The 22,122-nt window shown below is 48.5% G+C and overlaps 4 protein-coding genes across 4 annotated transcripts in view; all 4 read right to left on the reverse strand.

Annotated features, from left to right (window-relative positions):
* Positions 1-5,224: 5,224 nt before the first annotated feature.
* On the reverse strand, positions 5,225-7,439 carry LOC116906168 (nucleoporin GLE1-like). The gene is made up of 2 exons (XM_032909145.1): positions 7,429-7,439; positions 5,225-7,319 (listed from the first exon to the last, which is right to left on the reverse strand). Exons 1-2 carry the CDS (start codon positions 7,437-7,439, stop codon positions 5,225-5,227), a joined length of 2,106 nt encoding a protein of 701 aa, XP_032765036.1.
* On the reverse strand, positions 7,352-8,060 carry LOC116905825 (RNA-binding protein 8A-like). Its single transcript, XM_032908792.1, has one exon. It carries the CDS (start codon positions 8,039-8,041, stop codon positions 7,520-7,522), a length of 522 nt encoding a protein of 173 aa, XP_032764683.1. The 5' UTR covers positions 8,042-8,060; the 3' UTR covers positions 7,352-7,519.
* A 3,580-nt stretch (positions 8,061-11,640) lies between these two features.
* On the reverse strand, positions 11,641-19,336 carry LOC116906169 (nucleoporin GLE1-like). Its single transcript, XM_032909146.1, is given in 3 exon segments — positions 11,641-12,918; positions 12,921-13,052; positions 19,241-19,336. Coding segments are annotated over 3 exon segments (1,506 nt in total).
* A 1,146-nt stretch (positions 19,337-20,482) lies between these two features.
* Positions 20,483-22,122, reverse strand: part of LOC116906170 (WW domain-binding protein 11-like) — a 106,825-nt gene continuing 105,185 nt past the window's right edge. Inside the window, exon 3 of the mRNA XM_032909147.1 lies at positions 20,483-22,116. Coding sequence (XP_032765038.1) covers positions 20,483-22,116 — 1,634 coding nt within the window. The remainder of the gene's footprint in view (positions 22,117-22,122) is intronic.

A 22,122-nucleotide genomic window follows, 5' to 3' on the forward strand; every position in this document is an offset into this window, starting at 1 on the left:
ATCCCAACTGCAGACACCAAACCCAGACACAATTGCTGATGCCAAGAAGTGCTTGATGACATAATCCTGGTATGGCTGTTCCCTGAGAGGTTCTACCAGCAATTGACCAATATAGATGTGGACACTAACATCCAACCATCAGTCTGAGACAGGGACCACAATTGAGGAGTGCCGGAACAAGTAAAGGAGCTGAAGAGGATTGCAACCCCAAAGGAAGAACAATACCAACTGAACGGACCACCCAGGGCTCCCAGGGACTAAACCAACAACCCAAGAGTATACATGGAGGGATCCATGGCTCCATATACATATGTAGCACAGGATGGCATTATCTGACATCAGTTAGAGGGGAGGTCCTTGGGCCTGTAGTGGGTTGATGTCCCAGCATAGGGGTAAGACAGTGGGGTGAGACGGGAGTGGGCAAGTGGGTAGCACTCTCACAGAAGCAAAGGGGAGGGGTGAGAGGAGGAGTGGGATTGGTGGTTTTGGGAGGGGAGATCTGGAAGGGGTGTATCATTTGAAATATAAATGCATAAAAATATTCCTAAGAAAAAGGTTAAAAATCTCTAAACCTTCTCCTGCGTGTGGTGTAGCCCATTTTGTTGCCTGCATCTTCTTGCGCACAACTGTCTTTGCCTCAGTCACCTCATGTCCCTTTCTGTTTCTTCAACACATTAAAGTTTAACCTTGAATCTTTACAGTTGCAGTTTCTGTACCTTGGAGCTTCCTTAGCCCCATCTCTACCACCATGGCTGACCTCCCCGCCTGTCAGGATGGGATTTCTTCACAGGCTTCTTATCTGACAATGCTGTCCTAAGAAGGGATTGGTGACTTCTGCTCAGTTTCTCTTTGTCACACTCCTGCTTCTAACCTTCCCAGGGTTTATCGCAGGACACAACTATCCTGATATTTCATTTATCACTCTATGTCCCCACCTGAGCCAAATTATACTTTCCATCTACCAGGGAAGGTACATCCTTGTTACATCCTGTTTTCGACATGGACTACTGATTATATCTCAGGCACTGTTGGTTTGAAAGGTTTGACCATCCCCCACCCCGCATAGACTTGTTTGTGTGTTTGAATGCCTTGACCGTAGGGAAAAGCAACATTAGGAGGTGTAGCCTTACTGGTGTGGGTGTGGCCTTGTTGGAGTAAATGTATCACCTAGGAAGTGGCCTTCCATGTCTTATACAGACTCATTAAGCTCTGGCCAAAATGGAAGATGGTTCCTGTCTGCCTGCAGATGAAGATAGAGACAGAGCTCTCAGCTGCTTCTCCAGCACCAAGTCTGCCTGCAGGCAGCCATGATTCCTGCTCTAAGGATAATGGACTAAATCTCTGAGACTCCAAGTGAGTCCCATGTAACTGTCTGCCTTTGTAAGAGTTGTCTTGTCATGATGTCTCTTCACAATAATAAAAGCCAAAGTAAAAAGGCAACATGGATCCAATGCCTTGCTGTCCTAGAATTTATATTCTAACAGAACACAAAACCATTGGAAGAAATGAATTATAGCATTTCAAATAACAAACCAAATGTCCCTATAATAAAGTGCTGTGAGGGGACAGATTCAGTCTCAGAGAGGATAAGGTCGCTGACAAGTTGTATACAGGGATAGGGTCTTAGGTTTTTAGTGCTGGGATAAAACACCATAGCCAGAAACAAGATGGGAAGGAAATTATCCATTCAGTTGGGCAGGACCTCAAGGCAGAAATCTGTAGGCAGGAGACAATGCAGAGGACAGCATTACTGGTTTCCTACTCATGGCCTGCTTGGTCTACTTTATTGTAACACCTAGGATTTCCAGTCCAGGCGGTAGTACCCAAAGAGAGTTGTGCTCTCCCATATCAATCATGCATCAAAAAGAATGAATCATGAGCTTTCACAGGGTGAAATGGTAGGGTTGTCTCAATTAAGGCTCCATCCTTCACACAGACTCTAGGCAGATGGCTGTGTAAGGCACATGGTGCAGTGCTTGAGTAGCGAGAACAGCATCAGAGAGAAAGACATAGAGAACAGACTCTCTCAGGGGCTCCTCTGTCCATCACAGACACACCACACGCACACTCTGACACAAATAAACAAACTCAAACAACTATAAAAATTTTGCTATGTGTGTGTGTGTGTGTGTGTGTGTGTGTGTGTGTGTGTGTGTGTGTGTGTGTGTGTGTGTGTGTGTGCTTTGCCTACACATATAAATATAACCACATGCAGGCTTCCTGCCCAAGGATGCTAGAAGAGGGCACTGGACCGGCTGGGTCCTAGAGTAGCAGATGTGTCTAAGCCACCTTGTGAGTGTTGGGAATGAGTGCACGTGACTGGTCTCTTGGACCCAATAACATTCCCTATTCAATGACTTACCACGGGCATCGCTTTCCTTTACTTATGTGGGGTGTGGGTTTGCTTCACTTTTGCGGGATTTTCATGAGATTCCTATATCATCCGGTTATGGAATTTAACCAGTTACCTAGCTTGTCTGTGTTTAAGCCACCAACCGAAGAAATTTACAAAGAGCAAACAAAAAAAGAAACAAACAAACAAAAAGTCAGAAGACATAACTTCTCTCCATCTCAGTTTTAAACCCTGGATACTGATAGGTTTTCAGAGGTTGAAGTGAGCTGACCGAGGCTGAAGAGGAGGTCACTCACTCTGTACAGTACTCACTACTCAAGCGGGAAGACTTGAGTTCAATGCAGTTCAATAAAGAAAGAAAAGAAAGAATGGAAGCAAGGAAGGAAGGAAGGAAGGAAGGAAGGAAGGAAGAAAGAAGGGAAGAAAAAAAGAGAGAAAGAAAAAAGAAAGGAAGCAAGGAAGGAGGTAAGGAAGGAAGGAAGGAAGGAAGGAAGGAAGGAAGGAAGGAAGGTAGAGAACAGGTGGGTGTCATAAGAACAAAGCCTACCAGCATAGCTCTGGTGAGCTTTGAACAGCTCACGAGCATTGGTTCTTGGAACAAGCCAACTTGCCCAACAGAGGACACCCAGAACAACAAACACCACATGTTCAGTGCGTCTGCGCTGTAGGGCTTGCAGGTCTTGGCTGGTGGGGCCTCAAAGATGCACTGGAAGGTACAGCCTGAATTCCCTGCCTGCCAAGAAGCAGAAGAGAGAGCAAATGTCAGGGTTTAGATATGCTTGGCTCAGGGATCTCCTCAGAGTAGATGTGTCACTGTGGGAGTGGCTTCAAGAGCCTCAGGCTAGCTGCCTGGTAGTCAGTAATCTGCTAGCAGCCTTCAGATGGAGATGGAAAACTCTCACCTCCTCCTGCACCTTGCCTGCCTGGATGCTGCCATGTTCCTGCCTTAATGATAATGGACTGAACCTCTGAACCTGGAAGCCAGTCCCAGTTAAATGTTGTCCTTACATGAGCTGCTTTGACTGTGACAGTGTCTGCTCACAGCAGTCAAACCCAGCCTAAGACAGACATTGTTTTCACAGGACTGGGGTATCTCGGGGATAGGCCTGACAAAGTTTTGTTTGGAAAACTGGATTGGGGATCTTTGGACATGGAAAGCAGTGGAATGCTTGACTCGGGGCTTAGAGGGCTGTCTCAGTAGGAATACGGAAGACCTGGTTCCTGAGAGTGATGTGAATGTGGCAGAGCTATCCAAGAGGTTTCAGTGGGGTAGAACTTCAGTATGGGGCCTGAGGACTGTTTTTTTGTAGTATTTTGGTGGAGAACATGGCTGCTTTTTGCCCTAGTTGGAAGAATGTGGACGAAGCAAAGGTTTGGACACTCAGATTCATGGCGTTGACGAAGGAGATCTCAGAAATGCCCATCAGAGACGTGGTTCTCTGCCTACATCTAAGGAAGACCGTTTGAAATATGCAAAGCAAGCTTACAAAAGAAAGAAGTTAAAACATTGAGTTTGAATAGGAAAGGGGCACCAGCACAGTAAAAAGAGGTGAATCCTGAGTTAATCCTATGAAACTGAACTGAGAGATTGTCAGAGTTTGGCAAGGTACTACGAGGGAGGAGTTTTAATTCCAGGCACCATGGTACATTACTTCAATCCTAGGAGATAAAGCCAAGCACATCTCTGAGTTCGAGGTCAGTCAGAGAGAGCAATTTGGAGTTGTAGAAAAACTTAAATGCAGGCCGGGTGGCACACACCTTTCATGCCAGGAGACAGCCATATGGATGTTTGAGGTCAAGGTCAATCCCCAGAGCCAGATCCATGACAGTCAAGCTTAAGCAGCGAAGGAGTTGGGAAAGAGGAGGCCAGCGATCTTGTGGTAGAACAAGGGGACAATGTTGCAGGCCCTTCCTGTAAGCAGCAGAACTTGTGAGCTTTGGCCATGTGGCTCTGGCTTTGTAGTCAAGAAGAGAAGTGGTCTGTGGGGAAGTTGATGCCGGTCAGCCGGAGTTAGGAGATGAGGGGCGATGATGAAGGGAGCAGCATGGCTGAGGTGAAACCTTCCTGGAAGTGTTTTCTGAGAACACAAAGGAGCTGTGTTCTCCAGATAGGCACGGTGGTGCCTGTAGGCAAGCTTGTGTTGCACCTGATCTTGGGAATGGGTGAGAGTCACCCAGGTGGTACTTACTGGTTTTGAGAAAAGAGGGTGCTAAAAAACGGTTCTATGGGAGCTTTCCTGACCTAAGTGACCCCACTCTCTGCTCTCCAAAAAGTTCAAGCATGGAGCCCCTTCCCCAAGGGGTCTGAGGGGAAGCCCTCAGGGAATTTCAATCTACAGGGGGGAAAAGCAGGAAAATGTAAGTGGGTGGGAGGATCAGCTGGTGTTCCCCTACAGGGCCTGGGGCTAAGTACCAGAAAGCAGTGTCCAGGTGGCACAGGCCTTGCAGAAGACTGACGCACCTTGGCTTTCTACAAGCTGAGAGCCTAGCAAATGGTCATCCATCTCCTGAAGGACACTAGAGAGGAAAGGTTCAGCTAAGTGCCAAGTGCCCCTTTCTCACCCCTCCTTATACCTGTGAAAAGGGAAAAGGCCTGTTCTGGATGTGTCTGGGACACCTCTAGAACTACCTAAGCTGCCAAGAGACTGACAAACGGCTGTCAAGCACAAGAGCCTCACTCACAGGTAGAGGTAAAGAAAAACACACAGACGAATTTCTCAACCTGACAGGATCCTTCCAAATCCGTTGCTTTATTCTTAAAGGAGCTCCCACCCATCCCTTCCCCCGCCACAAACGGCCCCCCACCCTCTGCGTCCCTCCTCCCCCACATCCCCCACACCCACCCCCGAAACAGAGTTGAGAAGAAGGACATCAAGAGTTCCAGAAGGAGGCTGTCAGAAAACCTCTGGGGACAGGGATCTCCCTGCGCTGCAGACATTCGTCCAAGAACTGCTGCAGACGCACTACAGAGCCCATCTGTCCTGGGCTGGTGATGGCTTCAATTCTGGCCAGGTAGTCCTCTCTGATGACAAGGACCAGCTTCCAGAACTGGACCTGGTACTGTTTCACCAGGGCATTGCCACACACCTCCAGGAAGTCAAAGAGGAGAGTGGCTGTCACATGCGGGAGAGGCTCCAGGTTAAGAACCTGTGCCAACCAGCGCCAGCCATGCTGTAAGCCGTGAGGGTGAGCCTCCTGCCCGTCTCCATATGGCCACCGGAGCTGGATGATGGCGGCATAGAAACGGATCATCCCGGACATCCGTTTCAGAAAGTGGTCCTGTTCCTCCAGCTTGGAATGCGTCACTCGGTAGCCAAGCATCCGTCCATAATCCTCCAAAGCCATCCCTTCCTTGAAAGCAGGGTGGAAAGGAACGGAGTAGGGACACCGCCTGTGGAGCTGAGCGAGGAGGAGGTCTCCCACTCTGGGGTGGAGCATCCAGATCCCAGAGGCCACGGCCGCAATGGGGAAGGCCGCTTCGGGGTGAGAGGCCACTTCCGACTCCCCTTGCTTGACCAACTTCTCGGCCACTTTGTACTGGACAAAGTCCAGCCCCTGAGGGTGAAGACTGACGGACACGGGACGCCCACCAGATTGCACAGGCTGTCCAGAGAGCAGGCTGTGGAGTCTGTCGAAGACCTCCTTGACCTTTGAACCTGCGCTGCTGGAGATCTGGCTCACTGGGATGGTGGCTGCCTTCTGCAAGTCCATCTTGATCCTTCTGTCCTGACTGTCCTTGCTGCTGCTCAGGTCCTCGAAGGCCAACTCGCATTTGGCAGAAGCATCCTGAAGTCGCTGGTACCACTGCCTGGTCCCATCCTGGACCCGCAGCTGCGGGTCTTCCTTCGCCTGAGTCCCTGCTGGGCTTGGGCTGGGCGCAGAGGTCCGGGCAGGAGCCCTCGGGCGCTGGGGGCCCTGTGACTCCTGTCGCTTGATGCGGGCCTCCTCCTCCTTCACTTGGGTGGCTCTGGAGATCTCCTGCTCTAAATGGATGAGGAGGTCCCTCATTTCCTGCAGGGCTCCCTCAGCCCCAGCTTGGTTCTCTGCTGTGGGAAAGCCAGTGTCCAAGGTGGTGGGAAGGAGTCCGGAGATGAAGCCGCACAGCTGCGCGCCCCGGCTCTGGAAGGCGGACAGGTCCACGTTCAGGAGGTCCCTGTGCTGCTGAACGGAGGCCTCCAGCTGCCGGTTGAGCCGCAGGACCTCCTCTTGCAGGGTGCAGAGGCTGCGCACACGGACCTGGCCTTCCTCCACGCGTAGCCGCTCCTGCTCTGCCTGCTTCTCGCGCTGCTGCTGCTCTGCCTCTCCAAGCTTTAGGGCGAGAAGCTTGGCTCTGAGGCCCTGCTCAGCTCTCAGCTTCCTCTGACGGCCCAGGGCTTCTCTGCGACCCTTCTCCATCATGTCCTGGAAGTCCCGGAAGTCCTTCTGCAGCTTCTGCTCCCTCAGCTGGTCAAACCTCTCCAGCTCTTGGCATGCCACCTCTGAGAGGGCTCGCACCTTCCTCTCTTGCTCCTCCTGCCGCCGCCTCAGGCCCTCTGCTGCTCTCCTTCTGCTGGCCAATTCGTACATCCGGAGGCAGGCGTCCACTCCCATGGCCCGAGAGCACTGAAGCGCCATAGGCTCTGGGAACGGGGACTCACGCGTGCTCTGGGTTCCATTTGCTCTTGAGGGTGAGGGGCTTTGCGGGCGACTCGTGCGGGGAGACTCGAGGAGCGAGGGTCCGTGCAGGCCTGAAGCAGATCCAGAGGAGGGTGAATTATCCGAGGGAGGAGCCTCGTCTGCAGAGTGGCCTGAGCTGCCCGGTGGGATGTCATCTACCACCCAGCCCGAGTCAGAAGAAAGTTTGGCAAGAGACCTGCCTCCTTCTCGGGAGCTCCTCAGCCCCTCGGCCTCTCGGTGCAGGCGTCCTCGGCTGGAGTCGCGGAGCGCCCTCAGCGTTTTCCAGCAGCGACCACCCGAAGGCCTTGACCTGGGAACGAATGCAATTTTTTTTTTTTTAAATGTAGAAAACGAAATGCAACATTTATTTTTTTATTAAACTCAAAATTACCAAGTAGGGTAAGAAATTAAATATAAACACAAAGTCCATCCTAGCCCTGTTTATCCAAGGCAGCATAACCAAATAGACTCATAGAGACCACCTGGTCAACAGAGGATTTATTAAGTATCTCATCGGCGTCTTCGGTCTGGACTCCTGCTTCGTCTTCGGCCACCTCTCCTCTTGCCCTTTGGTGGACCACGAACAAAACACCAGTCGACACTGATTGGCTGTCCCATCAAATCTTGACCATTTAGTCCCTCCATGGCAGTCTGAGCTTCTTTGTATGTTTCATACTCAACTAGAGTATACCCCTTCAAGTATCCCGTGCGCCTGTCCAAATTCAGGTGGATATTTTTTATTTCCCCATATTCAGCGAATTTGTCATGGATATCTTCTTCAGTGGCTTCTTCGTGGACTCCAGTGACAAAGAGAATCCAACCTTCAACAGAGCGCTGTGGTCCAGGTTCATCGCCATCCTGCTCCACACTGTCATAATCTTCCCGCATCCGCGCTCGGGACCCCTCAGAACCAAAACCGCGGCCCTTCTGTTTCTTCGCTTTTTCTTTTAGTTTGTGGATGCTTTTGTCACCGTCCTCATCCATGGCGAAATCCTCGCCCCCGGCCTCGTGAAGATCCAGCACGTCCGCCATCTTGCTTCCCTCGGCGCTCTCTACGAATGCAATTTTAAATCCCCTTTTCATTTTAAACCTATTTTGCAAAGAAATTTTGATCAAAATTTCTGCACACGAATTTGGCTGTATAGCTTAATAAAAATTTCCTCCTATCATTCCGAGGAATGTTGTTTTATATTAAAAAAGAAAGAAAGAGAGAAAGAGAGAAGGAGAGAGGAAGGAAGGAAGAAAGGAAGGAAGGAAGGAAGGAAGGAAGGAAGGAAGGAAGGAAGGAAAGAAAATCAACAACCTACCTGGTGGGCACCGGCACCATCTCCTCTGAAGGAGGTCCAAGACAAGGAAGAAGGACGATCCTTTCTCACGAGGTAAGAGTTTTTCTCGGTTGCCCTGGCTGCCCTGGAACTCTTTGTAGAGACAGCGTGGGCCTAGATCAGCTATCCCGCGCGCCTCTGCCTCCAAATGAACTACAAGGCGGGAAGGAGAGAGCACTGTGTCTGGGCCTGGACAGAGCTCGGGTAGATATACCTTTCCCCAAAGCCCCGCCTCCACAGCGACGCCCCTCCTCCAACAAGGCCACACCTCGCGAGACTACCTAGCCCTGCCCCAAGCAGAATCAAATCAGTACAATAAAGAAAGAAACAAAAGGGCAATTCTTACAGCCCACTGGCTTGCTATGTTAATGAGAGACAAAAGAGCCTACTGAGGACAAGGTTAAAATGATTAACGTGGGAAAAACCGAAAGGCAGAGACCAAAACCTGGGCTGGAGGATGGGACAAAAGGAATGGATCTGTGTGCTGACCGCCAACTCTCCTTTTCCACAGAGGCATAGCATTTGGGGTGGGGGGCAACACGATGAGCCCTCACTGTCCAGTGGTTCTCTAGAGAACAACAATTTTACTAGGCCGCAATTAGAAAAGTAGATCTGTAAAACTGATGGGTGTGACAGTGGGTAAAGGCTCTTGCTGCCAGACTTGACTACCAGAGGACAGCAGGGTCAGACAGAGAGCCAAAGACAACAGACAATCTCAGACTTTATGCACATGTCGTGGTAGCTTTACAAACACAGACACACACACAAACACACGTAAACAGAAACAGACACAAGCTTATGCTACATGCAACAAAAAGTAATAGAGATGTACAAATATATATATGTGTGTGTATATGTATAATATATGTATGTTTCTACCAGTGTTTTATCTCCACGCATTCTGTAACCACATGCAGACCTGCTGCTCTAGGAGGCTAGAAGAGGGCTTTGGACCCGCTGGGTCCTAGAAGAGCAGATGTTTCTGAGCCACCTTGTGAGTGTTGGGAATGAGTGCACTCGACTGTCCTCTTGGACCCAAGAACATTCCCTTTTCAATCACTTACCTCGGGCAACGCTTTCCTTTAGTTATGTGGGGTGTGGGTTTGCTTCACTTTTGCTGGATTTTCGTGAGTTTCCCTATCTCATCCGGTTGTCCAATTTAACCAGTTACCTAGCTTGTTTGAGCCACCCACCCCAGGAATTTACAAAGACCAAACCCATAAACAAACAAAAACTCAAAAGACCTAACTTCTCTCCATCTCAGTTTTAAACCCTGCATACTGAAAGGTTTTCCGAAGTTGAAGTGAGCTGACCGAGGCTGAAGAGGAGGTCACTCACTCTCTACGGTACTCACTACTCAAGGGGGAAGACTTGAGTTCAAGGCAATTCATTTAAAAAATGAAAACAATCAAAGAAAGAAAGAAAGGAAGAAGGAAAGTAAAAAAGAAAGAATGAAAGAAAGAAAGAAAGAAAGAAAGAAGGAAAGAAAGAAGGAAAGAAAGAGAGAAAAGGTAGAAGGCATATAATCAAAGCCCACCAGCATAGTTCCGTGGAGACTGTGGATTGAGGATCTTTGGACTTGGAAAGCAGTGGATGCTTTAAGTTCGGCTCAGAGGGCTATCTCAGTAGGAAAATGGAAGACCTGGTTCCTGAGAGGGATTTGAATCAGGCAGAGCTATCCAAGAGGTTTCAGTGGGGAAGAACTTCAGTATGGGGCCTGAGGACTGTTTTTTTGTAGTGTTTTGGTGGAGAACATGGGTGCTTTTTGCCCTAGTCGGAAGTGTGAGGACGAGGCTAAGGTTTGGACACTGGGATTCATGGCCTTGACAAAGGAGGTCTCAGATATGCCCATCGGAGACGTGGTTCTCTGCCTACTTCTCATGAAGACCGTTTGGAATATGCACAGCAAGCGTAGAGAGGAGGAAATATGAAACGTAGAATTTGAACAGGAAAGGGGCACCAGCAAGTCAAAGGGAGCTGAATCCTGAGTTCAAGCCTATGGAACTGAACTGAGAGAGTGTCAGATTTTGGCAAGGTCCTCCCCAGCAAGGGATTTTAGATCCAGGCACGGTGGTCCATTCCTTCAATCCCAGGAGAGAAAGCCAAGCACATGTCTGAGTTCAGGGTCAGCCAGAGGCAGCAATTTGGAGCTGTAGAAAAACTTAAATGCAGGCCGGGTGGCACACACCTATCATGCCAGGACACAGGCATATGGAGCTCTGAGGTCAAGGTCAAGCCCCAGAGCCAGATCCATGACAGTCAAGCTTAGGCAGCGAAGGAGTTGGGAAAGAGGAAGCCAGCGATCTTGTGGTAGAACAAGGGGACCATGTTGCAGCCCCTTCCCGTAAGCAGCAGAACTTGTGAGCTTTGGCCATGTGGCTCTGGCTTTGTAGTCAAGAAGAGAAGTGGTCTGTGGGGAAAGTTGATGCCGGTCATCCGGAGTTAGGAGATGAGGGGCGATGATGAAGGGAGCAGCATGGCTGAGGTGAAACCTTCCTGGAAGTGTTTTCTGAGAACACAAAGGAGCTGTGTTCTCCAGATAGGCACGGTGGTGCCTGGAGGCAAGCTTGTGTTGCACCTGATCTTGGGAATGTAATGGGTGAGAGTCACCCAGGTGGTACTTACTGGATTGGAGAAAGGAGGGTGCTGAACACCGTTCTCTGGGAGCTTTCCTGACCTAAGTGACCCCACTCTCTGGTCTCACCAAAGTCCAAGCATGGGGCGCCGTCCCCAAGGGGTCTGAGGGGAAGCCCTCAGGGAATTTCAATCTACAGGGGGGAAAAGCAGGAAAATGTAAGTGGGTGGGAGGATCAGCTGGTGTTCCCCTACAGGGCCTGGGGCTAAGTACCAGAAAGCAGTGTCCAGGTGGCACAGGCCTTGCAGAAGACAGACGCACCTTGGCTTTCTACAAGCTGAGAGCCTAGCAAATGGTCATCCATCTCCTGAAGGACACTAGAGAGGAAAGGTTCAGCTAAGTGCCAAGTGCCCCTTTCTCACCCCTCCTTATACCTGTGAAAAGGGAAAAGGCCTTTTCTGGATGTGTCTGTGATCCCTCTAGAACTACCTAAGCTGCCAAGAGACTGACAAACGGCTGTCAAGCACAAGAGCCTCACTCACACGGTCCAGGTAAAGAAAAACACACAGACGAACTTCTCAACCTGACAGGATTCTTCCAAATCCGTCGCTTTATTCTTAAAGGAGCTCCCACCCCTCCCTTCCCCCGCCACAAACGGCCCCCACCCTCTGCGTCCCTCCTCCCCCACATCCCCCACACCCACCCCCGAAACAGAGTTGAGAAGAAGGACATCAAGAGTTCCAGAAGGAGGCTGTCAGAAAACCTCTGGGGACAGGGATCTCCCTGCGCTGCAGACATTTGTCCAAGAACTGCTGCAGACGCACTACAGAGCCCATCTGTCCTGAGCTGGTGATGGCTTCGATTCTGGGCAGGTAGTCCTCTCTGATGACAAGGACCAGCTTCCAGAACTGGACCTGGTACTGTTTCACCAGGGCATTGCCACACACCTCCAGGAAGTCAAAGAGGAGAGTGGCTGTCACATGCGGGAGAGGCTCCAGGTTAAGAACCTGTGCCAACCAGCACCAGCCATGCTGTAAGCCGTGAGGGTGAGCCTCCTGCCCGTCTCCATATGGCCACCGGAGCTGGATGATGGCGGCATAGAAACGGATCATCCCGGACATCCGTTTCAGAAAGTGGTCCTGTTCCTCCACCTTGGAATGCGTCACTCGGTAGCCAAGCATCCGTCCATAATCCTCCAAAGCCATCCCTTCCTTGAAAGCAGGGTGGAAAGGAACGGAGTAGGGACACCGCCTGTGGAGCTGAGCGAGGATGAGGTCTCCCACTCTGGGGTGGAGCATCCAGATCCCAGAGGCCATGGCCGCAATGGGGAAGGCCGCTTCGGGGTGAGAGGCCACTTCCGACTCCCCTTGCTTGACCAACTTCTCGGCCACTTTGTACTGGACAAAGTCCAGCCCCTGAGGGTGAAGACTGACGGACACGGGACGCCCACCAGATTGCACAGGCTGTCCAGAGAGCAGGCTGTGGAGTCTGTCGAAGACCTCCTTGACCTTTGAACCTGCGCTGCTGGAGATCTGGCTCACTGGGATGGTGGCTGCCTTCTGCAAGTCCATCTTGATCCTTCTGTCCTGACTGTCCTTGCTGCTGCTCAGGTCCTCGAAGGCCAACTCGCATTTGGCAGAAGCATCCTGAAGTCGCTGGTACCATTGCCTGGTCCCATCCTGGACCCGCAGCTGCGGGTCTTCCTTCGCCTGAGTCCCTGCTGGGCTTGGGCTGGGCGCAGAGGTCCGGGCAGGAGCCCTCGGGCGCTGGGGGCCCTGTGACTCCTGTCGCTTGATGCGGGCCTCCTCCTCCTTCACTTGGGTGGCTCTGGAGATCTCCTGCTCTAAATGGATGAGGAGGTCCCTCATTTCCTGCAGGGCTCCCTCAGCCCCAGCTTGGTTCTCTGCTGTGGGATAGCCAGTGTCCAAGGTGGTGGGAAGGAGTCCGGAGATGAAGCCGCACAGCTGCGCGCCCCGGCTCTGGAAGGCAGACAGGTCCACGTTCAGGAGGTCTCTGCTGAATGTGCAGCTCTGTCCAGCTGCTGGTTGAGCTGCATGACCTCCTCTTGCAGGGTGCACCTGCTACGCACACGGATCTGGCCTTCCTCCTCAGGAAGCCGCTCCTACTCTGCCTGCTTCTTGTGCTGCTATTGCACTTTAGGGAGAAGCTTGGCTCTGCACCTTCTCCTGATGGTCCAGGGCTTGCCTTCCTCATTTCCAAGTCCCAGAGGAGCAGAAGCCTGCTCCTGCTCTGCCTGCTTCTCCCTGATGCAGTCTCAGGGCTCTGTCTGCTCCTTCTGCTGGCCAATTTGTAGTTTCAGATGCAACCTCCACTCCGATGGCCCGAGATGACTGAAGTGCTATAGGTTCTGCCAACCGGGATTCACGTTGGTTCTGCTTTTATTTGCTGTTGAGGGTGAAGGGCTTTGCGGGGTACTTGTTCAGGAGACTTAAGGAGTGGGGATTGGTTTTTTGCCTCTTAAAGGATCCTTCTGCAGATGGTCTCACAAATATCACCTCCTTCTGCTATTACAGATGCAACCTCCCCTCCGATGGCCAGAGATCTTGGCTTCTGCCAACTTGGTTCCGTTGGTTCTGCTTTTATTTGGTTGAGGGTGAAGAGGAGAGGCGATCCAAGCCCCAGAATGAAGAGGAGAGCGCCCCAGAATGGCTTATATACACCTAATGTGGCGTGTCCACGCCTGATTGGTTGCTTACCCATGATCTCATAGGCACGCCCCGGAGTGGGCAAAGACCTGGCACGAAGGCACTCTTGCACATGTGCACACAGTTAACTTCCTGAAAGGAAGTCTGCTGGCGTGGCGAAGGCTGGCGCCATCTTGTAATGGCGGAGGCTATCCTGGCCTTCCACGTGGGGTGCAGTGAAAGCCAGGGCCATCTAGTGGTGGCGAATGTTATTGCCCCTCTACATCTCCCCTATTTATTTATTTTATAACAAATCAATTATTTTATAACAAATCATGATCACCCTATCGCGTGCAATGGGGAAACCTCAGCGATGTGCAAGGGCTGATCAAAGGATCACTGAGTCTCTCTCATCCCAGTGCAATGGATCCACAGATCCATGGGGTGTAAGAGCAGAGAACTCAGATACCGAGAGAGAGTCTCTCTCCTCCCAGTGCAATGGATCCACAGATCCATGGGGTGCAGGAGCAGAGAACTCAGATACCGACTAATTCCTGAGCATAGATAACCAAATTCCAGGGGAGGCCCCTTGTACAATGGCCACAAGTGCTTGAGTGATAACGGCCTTGTCACGTTTCTGTTGAGATCTGAGTTTGCAAACCAACCATAGTATGAACACTGATCCACAGCATAGGGCTGCACCAAACAGAGCCACTCCCGATAAGTAATGGGCACCTCATTTGGTTCACCTCAGCTGTTACCACCAAGGGCCGTAGTCAAGCCGCTCCTATAATAAAATTTAGAATTTCCAATTGTTAGTAACTACTCCAGAAAGTTCACCCACTGTACTTGTCTAACAATAGATTGGGGGAGGATAACTCCAGACACTGCAGACACAATGCCTGCAGCAGTAATGGCTGCTACAATAGCAGCGAAAGTGTCAAGGTCTTTTCCAGGACAGTTCAGGATCAGTCATTCTTCTCTGGAACAACCAGCAGACAATGGAACCATTTCTGAGATCTGTATAACCAGGACAGAGTTCTCCAGTCACTGTAGCTTTACACAGGTGGCTTTCTTGTGGAGCTATAGTCTGTAAAATGACAACACCAGTTACCAGTTAAGGCAGCAAGAGTCACCAGGGAAATGAAGGGGGCAGCAACAGCTGGAATCCAGTCTTCTCCAGCAAGCAGCAGTGTACAGAGGGTCAGAGAGCAGGCCATAGTGGGACGGGACACACGCAGCGGTAACACTGACTGCAGCAATGGCAAAATCTCTGTGATGACAAAGGATGAAGGGAGATCTTCCATCTTCCTCTCAGAGCAGGAATGACTCCAGGGACCCGAATCATGAGAGCTGAATCTTCATGCTCCCAGTATCAGCAAGTCTCAGCAACCACCTCTGGCAGCTGGCATACTCTTGTAGAATCCTGTAGAAAAAACACAAACATTCCCTCTTCCCCATATAAAATATATGGACAGGATCATGTCAATATGTGGATCTCTCTATTTCACCTAGGCAGAAGTATGCCTAGTTATAGGGTGCCATAAACTTTGGCATCCAAATTTTAAAATTGAAATAAAAGGAGCATTATTTAGCATACAGGGATAACTCCCCCTTTTTATTTATTAAGATATAGTAAAGATATTATTTATTAAGGTAAGTCTTCGAGGATTAAATTGAGGACACTGAGCACTTGTATTTATAAATTGACTTGTATATCAAATTATTGTCTCTAGCATTATTGTATTGGATATATAAAGAATGAGATTTTTACACTAATTGTTCTTATGTAAGGCCTAATCTGTCTGGTATCTGTCCTCCCTTGTTAAGGAGCCCAGGCAATCCAGTTTAAGTTCTTAAATGGTCTATTAAGGAACAGTATTTAGTGCTCTTAATCACTAAGCCATCTCTCTAGCACCTCACAAACTTTATTTATCTAAACATAAGCATTGATTAGAAATGCCAAATCCTGTAAACAAGGTCCAGATTTAGCCTTATCTAGAAATCCCTGAGTTGGCAGGGTGAGGCTGGGCGTTGAATGTAAGCAACTGGAGTCTTCCTCTTTTCATGAGGGTGTGTTATCAACTCCATTACCATTTTCTAAGAGCTGGGTGTATGGTTCTGTTTAGTTGTCTGAGCCAGAGCACTGAAAGGACAGTGAGTTGTCAGACATTCACACTGAAATCATCACTCACTGATTTTATGTAGAAAACCTGCCTCTAATAAAGCATTAAGTAAATGAAATCAATTGTAAACCACAAGCCACACATTGGCTATCAGTATGTGAATTGAAAGCTTGATTTTTTAACATTTTAAAAACAGTGGCTATAGCACGTAATTTAATAATCTGTGTTGGAGCAATAGAAACTCAAGAGAATAAACAAGTGGTCCAATCATATATGTAGCATTTTCATTAGATGAACCACCTATAAATACAGGAAGCACATTTTCTATGGGTTACATTGAAAGATCCCCGAAGAGACCCTTACTCAAGTCTTGGGAAGTCACAGACCCCAGACACAGGGAGACACAGGGATGTAATATGCAAAGGTGAGGTTTATTACAGAGATCTATTATGGAGATCTCCAGGCCGACACTATGCCACGCAGGAGACAGAGGTGTTGACCCCGAGAGGCTGGGAGGAAGGGTATTTAAAGGGAGAAACCACAACCCAAGGGGGCAGGGGTGTCTTTGGAAAATCACAAGAAGCTTCCAGTCTCTCAAGATTGCTTAACTTTGTGTTCCCTTAAGTTCCTAGGAGAAGCTTCCAGCTTCTCAAGGTTGTTCTCTTAAGATTCTAATTTAACTTTATGGTCAGCTAGTTCCTGGGAGAGGCTATTATCTTTACCAGGTGGGGAATCGAATATCTAAGGGCCTTATCTTAAGTCCTTTCCTCTAGTTCCTGGGAGAGCAGGCTCTACTTTTCAGGTAGAGGGCAGGTCTGGAATTGGAGGTATTTAGGGCTTCTTATGGGTGGGACAGCATTCCTAAACTTTTGACTTTTTTTTTGGCTGCATTTTTTTTTTTCAGCATGCACAAATTTGCAGTAAATAAAAAAAATGCAAAGAGTAAAATCAACTTTGCCTGAAAATTTGTATATGTGATAGGCCAAATATCAGTATTTTGTAATAACCAATTAACTGTTGTTTGGAATAAGATATGTTTCACCAGGTTTCTTTTTAAAATACTTCCATGACTCTAGCCTACAATTTTGTATTAACACAACTGAAGCTTTATCTCCAATGTGGATAACAAAGACCTAAGTCCTCTGGTAAGGTGAGGTACTTTGGCAATTAATATATCCTTAGAAGCTTAAAATTAGTTTCAAATATTCTTTTCTGGAGTAGTGTAACAGCTACTCCCCAAATATTAAAGCTCATTTTGAGAGCAAAAGTTTGTAGTAAAATTTCCATACACTGAAAGATTCAAAGTTCTAACTTGAAGAAGCAACAAAATTACATTGAAGAATTTGGCTCAACAAAATTCAATCCCCATAAAAAAAAAAAAAAAAAGAGCCACTCTTTTGTAAAAATTTTAATGATATCACTTCATGGGCTCTCTAAAATTATAAGCAAGCTCACAAAATAAAAACTCACAATCGCCAGGATGTAAACAAACTGCATAAAAACAATCCTCTAAATCTATCTTGAAATGGCAGTTGGAGTAAGCAAACTGGCTGTAATGCTCTCACAAGTTCTAAAACCTCATCAGTCCTTCGTAAATCTTGTAACAATCTCTACCTGTTTGATTTTTTTCTTTTAATTAAAAATAAGTTTGAGTTAGTCAAAGTAACACTGGCAATCCTTAATCACAATCTTTATGTTCTCTTTGTAACACCAGAGCACAATCACAAGGTCACCTGAGTTCTGAGTACGTGATTAGGCAGCTGTCCTTGGGGCAGTGGGATTAGCATTAAAATACAGATAGCTTCAGGGCAAACCACAACTGTGGAAAGCAAAACTCAACCTCCAACAAACTAGTACAAAGTTTGACTGCCAATTCCTATATATGAACGCAGGATGGTGTAGTCTCCAGTACCTCAACAAAGAGACATTGTCCTAAATTCTTTTAGAAGCCTGGTTTCTAGGATAAGAGTTCCATAAAAATATTATCTCAATTTAGACCGGTTTCCCTAGGTTGGCTCATGCCACATGTTGTCGAATGACTTCATCCAAATTACCAGCTTTATGTCAACTTTCTGTTACCATTATACCTTTTTAACCATATCCAATAACTTGAAAGCCAATAGGCAAGTAGAGCATATTTATACATTTAAAACCAATGAGAAACAAAATTGAAGTGGCTACACCTATCTTTAATATTTAGACCAAACACCATTTTTACCTTTTTGCTATGATTTTAAGAGAAGCACCTTGTCACCTGTTGAGTCAAGTAATAAGTCAGGGATTTTTTTCTAAGAGAAACAGCTATCAACTCTTGTATCGAAGAAGCTGTTGGCGCCTTTAAGATCAGCTCGTGTAGGCGCAGCCTCTGAGCAGCTTCTCCAGCTAATCTAGACACCTGGCTCTAGGCACAGGGCTTCAAAGACCTGATTGAAACTGTTTTTTATTCATTTGATCCCTTTTGAAACGAGTTAAAACCAAGTCAAGGTGTGCACGACCAGCAGATAAAGTTTTTACCATTTTTTCTTTTGAACATGAAACATAAAACATTTAAACAACGAGAAACAAAAACCACAGACATACACTGACAGACATGGGGACATCCTGGTGCACCAGAGACAAACAATAGACAAAGAGGGAAAAAACCAGATGGTGTTCACGGTGACTATCCACTCGGGTGGAGTTGATATGGGCGATGGATTGTCTCAATTCCTGGACTAGTCCACCAACATGTTGAAACCCAATTCCTGTAAGATACTAAGATATATTATCTGAGCGGCACGACCGACATTTGCCAATGGTATGGAAGTGAAACACAGCCCTGAATATTTTTACTCACAACCCAATTACATAAACTCCATCAGGCTGTGCACAGGCACTGAGATGTCCTTTTGTTTGATTCTCCTGAATAAATTTTCAGGCGGTCTGCCTCTATCAAGCCTAATCAGTATGACTCTGCAAATCTTATAGAGCCTGATCACACCTTTTACCAGCACAAAGACAAAATTTTTCTCCCAAAATACTGTGTTCCTTTTATCTCATTTTCTTTTCTTTTTTTCTTTCGAGACCTTTTCTCCTTCCGACATCCTTTTTGTTGCACTCCAAGGACCCTTTGACTTGTCCTAACGGCTGTAACGGCTTCCCACACAAAGAAAAAAATAAACAAAATTACCAGCCTTGTCCCACGAAGGATCCATAACTTTCGGTTTCTTCACAGTGGCTCTCCACCCCTAGGCCCATATCTTTCTTCTTCATAGCGAGCTGCCTCATCTTCTAAATCCTCTTCCTCAGAGGGCTAAGCTCTGTCTGTTTCTGAACCTCAAGCCCCAAAGCCTCTAACTCCTTTACAGGATAAAGGCTTTTCCTTTTGGGGCTTTCTCCTCCTTTCCCTGTTTCTCTCCCGGCGTCCTTTCCCCTATCTCTAGCTTCCTCGGATCTAAAAACCCTTGGAAGGGCCTTTTTCTTATGTGCACCTTTTCTTTGAGCTCTTTAATCTTTCATCCAGAGGGTTTCTGAGCTGCTGTATCAAGACCAAACATGCCTCTCAGAGCTTACCTCTCGACCTGCAGTTCTGGACCCTCTCCGTGAAACGGAGGCTCTCCTTGGCGCACCGGCGATGGTGTAGCATTTGTCCGGTTTCGGCACCAAATGTCCCGCATACGCGACTTCCCCGCCGGCAAGAACAGCGACACAGGATCCTTCTGCAGCAAAGCGTTTATTACATCTTGAAGAGGAGAGGCTCGAGCCCAGAATGGCGCTGCTTATATACACCCTAATGTGGGTGTCCACGCCTGATTGGTTGCTTACCCATGATCTCATAGGCACGCCCCAAGTGGGCAAAGACCTGGCACGAAGGCACTCTTGCACATGCGCACAGTTAACTTCCTGAAAGGGGTTCGGGACGCTGCGGCGAAGGCTGGTGCCATCTTGTAATGGCGGAAGCTATCCTGGCCTTCCACGTGGGGTGCAGTGAAAGCCAGGGCCATCTAGTGGTGGCGAATGTTATTGCGGCCCTCTACAATCTACCACCCATGCGGAGTAACAGGACAGTGTGGGAAATGAGATGCATTATTCCAAATCATGCTAGAGTCTCATCAGTCCCTTGTGCTCACAGTGCAGGAGGCCTTTTGTGAGGGGCACCCTCAGGGTTTCCCAGCAGGCACCATTCCACATCATTGACCTTTATACTATTTATATTTGAAGTAAGGTCTCATTTGAAATCTATTTTGGAAAGCATATTTTATTTTGATATGCAACATTTTATTTCTTTATAAAACACGCAAAGGCTTTAGCTTTTGGAAAATTATCTTTAATCCCAGATTCGTATATTTCTTCTCACATACCAAGCATTGAATTATTAAGGGATATTGTAATCCATTTCAGTACAAGGAAAATATTACAAAATATTTACAGGAAAATATTAAAAATAACTCAATCACAAAAGTCAAGTTGGAGTAATCTTTTTTTCCTCCAGAATTTTCTACTCTAGTCCCCACTGCACATGAGTGAAATCGAGAAACTAAGACCGCCCTTACAGAATTCCCAAAATAGAGAGGGGATGAGAGGGAGGATGTGGTGGTGTCAAAGGGAACAGGGGTGGGCAGCTTTCATTCCTTCACGTCCTGTTTGATTATAAAGAAACGCGTTGTGTGGGGGATCCCTGCAGGCAAACATCAGGAGGCTCCTGGAACGGGACTTGGAAAACACCTGACAGTGGACATTGCTCTTCCCTCTAAGTTCAGCAAGAGTCTGTGTTTCCACAATCCAGTCCTCTGGAGAGAAGCCTGTCCTGGCAGGAGACTCTGTCACAGCAGCCCTTCCATCTCATTCATAAACGCTTCATAAGCATCGTCCTTAGTTTGTGCTGAAGCAGGAAATGAGGGACCCCATCTTGGGGCTGCTTTAGCAATGGGCACAGCAGCCTCATCCTCCAACCTTCTTTGGAAAACAGCAGCATCTTTATCCTCACGTCGCACTCTCAGTGCAGTGGGCACGAACCGTGTGATGTCTGCCTTGGGATTAGAGATCTGGGGCTTGGCACTGATGGTCACTGTGGCTTTCTTCTCCATGGTGACTACATTTGCACCTTCTGCCTTTGGTCCCTGAAAGAGGCTGGGCAGGGCAGTCACCACCCCTGGGTTGGGCAAGAGACCTGTTGGATAAAGGGAAGGTGGAGCAGGTTCAAGAGGGGGCACCAAGGATGGGCAAATCATCCCAGGATGAGGAGGGATCCCTGGAAGTGCATGAGGAAGCCTTGGCAGAGGTCCTTGTGGGGGCTGAGGGGGTAGACCTGGAGGAGGACCTGGGGCAGGGCCAGGAGGTCTACCTGGAGGAGGTCCTTGAATTCCTGGCATTCCAGGTGGTCTCAGGAATGCAGTAGCCCTTGGAGGTGGCCCAGGAGGAGGGCCTGTAGGTGGTCCAGGAGGTAGAAGAGGTGGTGGTCCTGGCATGGGAGGTGCTTGTGTCTGAGGAGGAATGGACTGTGGAGGAGCCTGGTGTTGTGCAAAGGCAGCAGTTGTGCCCTCAGAGTGGGAATCTTCTTTATCCTGCTTCTGCGATTGTTTCCCCACTTCAGAATCCTTAGAGTCTTTCTCATCCTGCTCCTCTGAAAATTGCTCTACTCCCCGTCCTTCCTCGGGGATTTCCTGACCTGCCATTCGCAGCATCATGGCTTGAAGAGGAGTCAGCTCCTTTATGTTGTTCTTCCTTGATTTCCCAGGCTTATCAGCACATCGCACCCTCAGACCTGACCTTTTCTCTTCAGTCTTGTTGCTCTCACTACCACTGGGGTGACTCTCTGAGTCCAATCTGTCAGGGTCTCTGTCCCCAGTACTCCCATCATGTGTATCCTTTTCCATGTCCTCCGGATAGCCATCATCCTCCCTGGTGCTGGACATGTCCTCATCATGACCACGCTGAGCAAGCTCTGGGCTGTACAGCATGTCTTCATCTTGTCTCTGAGGGGGAAGACCTAGAGCAAAGCCCTCTTTACAGCCATCCACCAGCAGAACTTGAGAAGGAGGAGGGCCAGGTGGAGGGCCGGGTGGTTTTCTGCCAGGGGGAAAACGTGGAACACCACGACCCTGGAGAGGCAGGATAGGAACTGCTGGGGTTGGAGGCCCGGATGCTGAGGCTTTCTTCAGGATGGAGGGCGGCTGGGCACCAGGAAGGGGAATGTCCTGGATCAAGACTTTGGAAGGAGCATGGGGCATGTCTGGCAAAGGGATGCTCTCTAAGTCCACATGCTGAGCGTTCTTGATGGCATCAAAATACTGGATCCGTTGATTTCTCTTTTGTTCATATGCTACCTGTAGCTGTCTCAATTCTTTGTACACATCTGGGTTTTCTTTTTGGTAAAGGTGTAGAATTCTTTCAAACGTTTCCCGCAGCCTTTTCAGCCTGGCTTTCAGTACTTTCTCATTCAGCTGAGGCTGCTGCACTGGGT

Source organism: Rattus rattus, chromosome 7 (genome assembly GCF_011064425.1).
Source record: "Rattus rattus isolate New Zealand chromosome 7, Rrattus_CSIRO_v1, whole genome shotgun sequence".
NCBI lineage: Eukaryota > Metazoa > Chordata > Mammalia > Rodentia > Muridae > Rattus > Rattus rattus.

Excerpts from the sequence above, each read along its gene's own strand:
- LOC116905825 (XM_032908792.1), bottom strand. The coding sequence starts at position 8,041 with ATGGCGGACGTGCTGGATCTTCACGAGGCCGGGGGCGAGGATTTCGCC.